At 38.8% G+C, this 6,433-nt stretch overlaps 3 protein-coding genes across 5 annotated transcripts; 1 reads left to right on the forward strand and 2 right to left on the reverse strand.

The window, feature by feature from the left end:
* Window positions 1–351: 351 nt before the first annotated feature.
* Window positions 352–2,198, forward strand: LOC140771081 (GDSL esterase/lipase At4g10955-like). Of its 2 annotated transcripts, none has more exons than XM_073112467.1 (3): window positions 352–449; window positions 600–685; window positions 756–2,198. In XM_073112467.1, exons 2-3 carry the CDS (start codon window positions 624–626, stop codon window positions 1,711–1,713), a joined length of 1,020 nt encoding a protein of 339 aa, XP_072968568.1. In that variant the 5' UTR covers window positions 352–449; window positions 600–623; the 3' UTR covers window positions 1,714–2,198. The 2 variants fall into 2 exon arrangements, with proteins under 2 accessions (XP_072968568.1, XP_072968569.1); XM_073112468.1 differs by having other exon boundaries at window positions 394–449; window positions 526–685.
* A 190-nt stretch (window positions 2,199–2,388) lies between these two features.
* LOC140770425 (late embryogenesis abundant protein 1-like) lies at window positions 2,389–3,233 on the reverse strand. The gene is made up of 4 exons (XM_073111622.1): window positions 3,083–3,233; window positions 2,894–2,986; window positions 2,684–2,764; window positions 2,389–2,598 (listed from the first exon to the last, which is right to left on the reverse strand). Exons 2-4 carry the CDS (start codon window positions 2,948–2,950, stop codon window positions 2,494–2,496), a joined length of 243 nt encoding a protein of 80 aa, XP_072967723.1. The 5' UTR covers window positions 2,951–2,986; window positions 3,083–3,233; the 3' UTR covers window positions 2,389–2,493.
* A 132-nt stretch (window positions 3,234–3,365) lies between these two features.
* Window positions 3,366–6,231, reverse strand: LOC140770424 (calcineurin B-like protein 7). 2 transcript variants are annotated; one of them, XM_073111620.1, is made up of 9 exons: window positions 6,076–6,231; window positions 5,442–5,578; window positions 5,057–5,139; window positions 4,898–4,957; window positions 4,701–4,809; window positions 4,532–4,584; window positions 4,218–4,298; window positions 3,989–4,101; window positions 3,366–3,866 (listed from the first exon to the last, which is right to left on the reverse strand). In XM_073111620.1, exons 2-9 carry the CDS (start codon window positions 5,521–5,523, stop codon window positions 3,797–3,799), a joined length of 651 nt encoding a protein of 216 aa, XP_072967721.1. In that variant the 5' UTR covers window positions 5,524–5,578; window positions 6,076–6,231; the 3' UTR covers window positions 3,366–3,796. The 2 variants fall into 2 exon arrangements, with proteins under 2 accessions (XP_072967721.1, XP_072967722.1); XM_073111621.1 differs by having other exon boundaries at window positions 5,442–5,882; window positions 6,076–6,135.
* Window positions 6,232–6,433: the final 202 nt, after the last annotated feature.

Raw genomic sequence — 6,433 nt, forward strand, 5'->3', positions numbered from 1 at the left:
TATAGTATTCAATACGACGTACAAGTTGGTGTACATTGGACTATTTTTCTCTCAAAAAGAGCAGGAAAAGAAAAGGAAAAGAAAATGCCACAGGGTGGTGAATATCATGGCTTGGAAGCAGCAACTTCCTGTTGACCCTTAGCCCATCTCCAGCAGTTGGGAACCAACTGTCACATTCCCTAATTCATTTCAATAATTGGAGTCAACTGGAAGAAATGCACGTTCTAATTGGTTAGAATAATTAATCTGACCTAGTTTTGTTGCCCATCATAGTACGCAGTTGATCAACTTGCAACTCGCATGTTCTTTATAAGTCATTCAAATCACAGCTTGTTCATCAAACCCACAGAAGCGAACTCGAATGTCTATGATGTAAGAGGTAGTGGGCAATGAGCAAATTGGAGCTAGCTGCAAAATAAGTTGCTACTAGAGATCCTCACCAGTTGCAGGTAACTTCTCATTTGTTTTCCTTACTAATTAATCATCGACAATTAGCAAGGAGGAAGAACTAAATCAAGCATAAAGTCCCTCAAGACGAGCTCTTTATTTTTGTTCTTCAAGTTCGATCGCGTTACATCTTTATTTTCCGGTGCTTCAAGGGGCCAAGATCAACAAGCAGCACAATGCCCTTCCAAAAGGATGTCTTTGAGGTTTCAGGGCCCTTTCATTTGACCTTCGTCAACTGGTACGTTACGGTGCAACTGTATATATTAGATTCAATTGTATATGAACTTCTTTTTTTTTTTTTGGAGCAGGAATGATCCGCATCACCAGAGATGTGTTGTTGCCAGTTTGGTTCAAGGAGCTTATGTTCTTGAGCATGATCGGCAAAAAAAGCGTGAAGGTTCCGAAGCTCGAGCACCTCCATGGTGGAAAAGTTTCCGGTTTGAACAAAGAAAAAAGCTTGTTGATGACAAAGACGGCTCCATCTTTGGCGCTATTTATGAGTTTTGTCCTTCTGGTTCTACTGTAGATCCCTCAGCCCCTAAATATGTGATTGCCTTCCGAGGTACACTATTGAAGTTGAAATCTATTAAACAAGATATTGCACTGGATTTCAAACTTGCCATGCATAAACTCGAAGAGCAATCGCGTTCCATAATTGCAACCCAAGCTGTAGCCGACCTGGTTTCAGCTCATGGAGCTGAGAAAATTTGGTTAGCTGGTCATTCTCTGGGGTCAGCCCTGGCAACGTTGGCCGGCAAAAGTATGGCTAGGGAGGGTGTTAATCTTAAAGCCTTTCTCTTCAACCCACCATTTGTATCAGCCCCAATTGATCTGATCAAATCCGAGAAGGTTAAGAAGAGGATTCGCATTATGAGTAGCTTTATAAAAGCTGGAGTAGCTAAGATTGTCAAAGATCATCAGGACAAGTCCAGTGAGTCCTTTGCCATGGCACGCTCATGGACTCCAAATCTTTTCGTTAATACAGCAGACCATGTATCTTCGCAGTACATTGGCTACTTTGAGCACCGGAAGACGATGGCGGAAATTGGTGCAGGAACAGTCGAGAAGGTGGCGACGCAGAATTCGTTTACAAATCTATTAGTATATGATTCGGAGTCTGAGCCATTGCACCTCCTTCCATCGGCAATTCTGACAGAAAATCTTTGTCCTTCATCAGAATTTGACCTGGCGCATGGGATCCAGCAGTGGTGGACACAAGGCCTGACGTTGCAATCGAGTCATTACCGCTACGATGAACTCGAATAGTTAATATTATATGATCTTGTTGAGTACTATGAGGTTTTTGATGTTCTCAGTGATTGAAGGGCATGCATGGTCAAATATTCTCGGATTCAAGATATCCTCTCGTTATGGTCAAAGCTTGCTTATGTTGTTTGTAGATTTTTAAGCGTTACAACTTTATCTAAGGATCCGTTCGAACTGAACTTTTCTTTAGCTCATCCTTCTCCTCCCGCGTCCGCCGTAGCCGACCAACCCCTCTCGGAGGCTCTGTCGCCTTCTCCACCCTCCTCACCTCTGGCAAGGAGTAGCTAAGGTTTTGCTATTATATTGGCTATGCCGGCATTAGAACGTGAACGTTGGTATTATATATGGAGCATCTGCCAACGGTATGAAAGCCGCTGTATATATAAGTGTTTTCAATATTAGTGCTGCCAAAGAAGTGTCGTCAAATCGAACTTTAATTGCTTGGATGTATGTACTTATTGTCAGTTTGTCTCCGCATAAAGCGACATTGGAGCAATGTGGATCTTCCTGTATGTGCTTATTTGCAAATTTGATCTCTTTCTTTAGCTCATGGATCGCATGTTTTGCAGGTAAGTTAATTAATTAACTCATTAAGTACTCCTACCAAGATTCAACTGTAGAAAAGAAATTCCATCACAGACAGACAATTACATGCTGAAAGAATGCAACACAACATGCAGCAAAATAGCTAGATTATTGAACCGAAAACCTGAAGGAAGAACCTCCAGGAAGGGCGAGCAAAGAAAAATAAAAGATCAAAACTGGATATTGATCACTTCATCATGGTTTGGTGGTTGTAGAACAGCTGTTACTTCCTCCCATCCCCACAGCATTCTTGACTGCATCCGTAGCTCCTTGGGCCATCTGCTTCATTTGCTCCCCAGTCTATACACCAATCACAGCAAGGATTTAAACAATCTCGTTAGATACAAATCAAAGTTTATGAGGTACTTCCTCCCTTTTTAGTTACCTGCTGCACGAAGCCTCCGGCCTGCGCTTTGCCTTGATTACAGGTCTCAGATGCCTTGTCCACCATCTCGTCTTTCTTTACCTATCCATCATCAAACAACAGTCATCCAAATGTTATAAGTTAAACGTAGAATGATGCAATTATGATACTAAACTGATGTAGGACACATTCGAGACAGCCAGCAGCAAAACGAAGAATTTCTTTGCTCACCTGAGCATGGCCAGCGGCCTGGCCAGTCTTGTGACTGAGATCGGATTGATCGGCCATCTCTTTGCCTTTGTTTGTAGTAAGAAGACTCGTAGGCTAACAATGAGAGCAGAACTCAGTGAATGCAACAAGAAGAGCAATAAAGTGGTACTTATAGAGCTCCGCGTGCATGGCTTTTAGATGAGTAGTTACATTGTTTTAGGCGTTTGACAAGGGCCAAATCCATGTGATCCGCTTAAGGTATTGTTTGTTGAGGATCTGTAGCCCGGAAGCCAAGGCTTTGTCCAGGTTCTCAGGAGACCAAGATTAATGTAGTGCAAGGTAAGCAGAACCATTCATGAACATCTAAATAAATATGAAAAAAGAATTAGGTAATTGTTTAGGAACCTAGTTCATCGTCACATTTTCACTTTTCTATAAGATTTAAAAGAACGGCTGCATGTAAGATATGTATAAAGTATGTGGGAGATGTATAGAATTTCCAACTGTCTTCATGAATTTCAATGCTAAGTGAATTCATTATCCTTATATACATAACAAATGCTGCAATGAAAACAGAAAGTAGGAAAAGGCAGTAGAGCACTGGTGACAATAATTTGATAGAATTATGCATGGTCTAAAACCATTTCATAGGAAGTTACAATTTACATGTAAGGGAGCAGTTTGAAGGTGAGTTATTCGCTGCTGGCGATGCTTGTTTCTCGGTTAGTGTATTTCTTTCTCTGCACAGACTAGCAACAGTCACAGAAAAGTTTCATGACATCTGCTTGTTGCCTGTCATTCTAAGATGAGCCACTTCAACTTTCATGCCTCACAGTGGCATATTGCTCCTTTATTTCAGATATTGGGCGAGGAGGCACGAAGAAGATATGAAGGTGAACAGATATGATAGCAACTTGCATTATCTTATATCATGAGTTCTGCATCACTGACTTCAGAGTTCACCACAAAGCTAGGAAATCCCACGCTAATGTCCCTAACGAAACAACAGAGCCATGCAAAACCGGGTTAAGATGATAACAAACTAAAGCATTAATTAATAAGACAGTTAGAGGGTGAGACATTTGTATACTAGACAATGAAATATGGAACACTTACATCAAGTATGGAAGGGTCATGTTCTTCAACAAAGATGGATTTTGTTTGACAAATTCTTTCCATTCTTCTGGGTCTATCTTTCCGTCGCCTTTTGCATCTGCCTGGGCGAATGTCTACATCCCAAAATATCAGAAAGAAAATTAAACACACCTAGTAAATATTATAAAAAAGTGAATCTCTTGCTTCAAAGGAAACCATTAGAAGAAGAAGATGACAAAGCTCTCCTTACTTTATCAACAATCGCTTCGACTGCATCATCTGAAAGAGACAGATCTGATTCATTCAACAGAGCCAGGACCATCTCCTTCAGCTAATGAAAGAACCACAGATTGAGAAGAAAATTACTTATTAACACTATGTATATGAGAGAGGATGATCTGTATCAAATGAGCTAATTTTAAACATTGCTGCAAAAATTAGCAATAAAACATGCACTAGCTCATTGAAATATATTATAGCAACCCTGGTGTATGAATTACACCAGCATGTTAACTATATAATTAAGTGATGATAAACTATGAAATGGAGAGTGTTGATGCTTACCTCTTCTCTTTCAATGTAACCGGTGTGCCTTAAATCGTACAATCTAAATGCAACTGCATAGGAAACATTCAGAACATGCCAGTTTTATGAGTTCATTGTCAACTTCTTCACTGAGAAATACCATGAAAAGAATGAAGCATAAAAGAAAGATAACGAAGGTCACACATACATGCAATTTTGTCTGCTTCTGGTGCATTTGGATGAAAGATGCTAAGTGATCGAACAAATTCTCCAAATTCAATGACCCCATTACGTTTTACATCAAATAAGTCAAATATCTGAACATATTAATATAGAAATAAGCATATAACACATCTTAATCCAACGATCAAATTTAAGAAATAGTTGAACACAGAGTGCTCTAACCCTGTCTGTGAAGAGATTTTCTTTGTTGCTCTTTCTGAACAGGGCAAGTTGAAATTCTTCCTATTCAAGAAATAAGACAAAAAAAAGGTAATAATCTGAGTAGGAAAACCAATGAACTATAACCATACCAATATTTGCATTTGTAATAAAAGAGAAAACCTTGTGAATAAGCCCGTCATTGATTATCGAACAGCTCAACTTTTTGAATAGATCATACAATGCTTCTACTTCACTCACTGAAACTGCAGTTAGATATTAAAGCAGATTTCCATTAATTAAAATGCATAGGATGCATGACTACTTTATCAAGATGATCAGAAGATAAATAATCTGTAAAAAGTAAACAAATGATAGTAAATCATGTAGGGGCGTCCAAAACTCAGATTAATAACGAGAGACGAAGATGAAAATCTCACTTTGATATTAATTGTTCCACATAATATTAGTCAGATATCTGCAAAGCATCTTGGACATAATAATAATGTAAAAAAAAAGTAAAAGCAAATCATGAATTTTTAACAAATTTTATTAGGAAGATGCTCACAAGAAGTTTCAGAAGCAAGGATAACAGGATTTTCATATCCCTGTGATGCGCGTCGGAATTGCCTCGAAGACACACAGCCCATCACAAATGAAAAGCACCAGAAGAGAAGAGAACAGCCACCCACCCCGAATTAAAACCTGCCAATGAATGAGAATTTCAAAATTCAAGAACAAAACCTTAATGCTCTCTCTCTCTCTGTGTGCATATCATGGACATCTCACTTGTGATTCAGTCACCTGTTAGAACATTATAATAGAACACAAAGTAGTAAGATTAACAAAAGAAACAAAAAAAGAAAAAAAAAAGGAACAGTTCTTGAGGGACCAGTTGGCATGAAAAAGTTTGGGTTTCCCAAGATGGCTCAGTCTCACCCTCTCCTTCCTCTGCTGATAACTTCCTACGAGTAGTTTACTTCAAACAAGAGCAGGATTGCTTCTTCGTCTATATCACCACCAGTGACGACTAAATCAAATACCCATAGAAAAGAATATGGCAAACAAAGGAGTAGTTGACTCCATTTTGAGATTTCTCTTGAACAAATTTGGATGTATAAGAAAACACAAAACCGATACGAGAACTCATTCCAATTTCTGGAGACCATTAATAAGAGAAGAAGCATAGGAGACGAACTAACCTGAGAATAAGAGCAGCCAGCCTCTTCCTTTGGAGCAAGACCTCTCTTTCTCTCTCTCTCCCTCTCTCTCCTCTTCTCTTCTCTTCAGGAAGCCTTTTTATTTATAGTGACAGTATGAGATCCAAATCCAGGTCAACTCTTTTGTTTTTCTCGTTGTTTAGATACATAAACTTGTAATATTCTAGAGCTAACAATATTAAAAGAAAAACCCAGTCGTTATAACAATTAAAAAAAAGTTTACTCCTTTAATTTATAATGGAGTTATGCCATATCTTATTTCAGAAAACTACATCAGAGTTAGATCCTAGTGCTTAATGATAATAAAATTTAAGCAAGTTGAAACTTGGAAGCCTAAGTA

Source organism: Typha angustifolia, chromosome 11 (assembly GCF_048772165.1).
Source record: "Typha angustifolia cultivar Huaian chromosome 11, ASM4877216v1, whole genome shotgun sequence".
NCBI lineage: Eukaryota > Viridiplantae > Streptophyta > Magnoliopsida > Poales > Typhaceae > Typha > Typha angustifolia.

Coding starts and splice junctions, on each gene's coding strand:
- LOC140771081 (XM_073112467.1), top strand. CDS start 624: ATGCCCTTCCAAAAGGATGTCTTTGAGGTTTCAGGGCCCTTTCATTTG. Junction 686..755: donor CATTTGACCTTCGTCAACTG/GTACGTTACGGT, acceptor TTTTTGGAGCAG/GAATGATCCGCATCACCAGA.
- LOC140770425 (XM_073111622.1), bottom strand. CDS start 2,950: ATGGCCGATCAATCCGATCTCAGTCACAAGACTGGCCAGGCCGCTGGC. Junction 2,765..2,893: donor AGGCCGCTGGCCATGCTCAG/GTGAGCAAAGAA, acceptor GATGATGGATAG/GTAAAGAAAGACGAGATGGT. Junction 2,599..2,683: donor CCGGAGGCTTCGTGCAGCAG/GTAACTAAAAAG, acceptor ATTGGTGTATAG/ACTGGGGAGCAAATGAAGCA.
- LOC140770424 (XM_073111620.1), bottom strand. CDS start 5,523: ATGGGCTGTGTGTCTTCGAGGCAATTCCGACGCGCATCACAGGGATAT. Junction 5,140..5,441: donor CCTTGCTTCTGAAACTTCTT/GTGAGCATCTTC, acceptor ATCTAACTGCAG/TTTCAGTGAGTGAAGTAGAA. Junction 4,299..4,531: donor GTTACATTGAAAGAGAAGAG/GTAAGCATCAAC, acceptor TTCTTTCATTAG/CTGAAGGAGATGGTCCTGGC.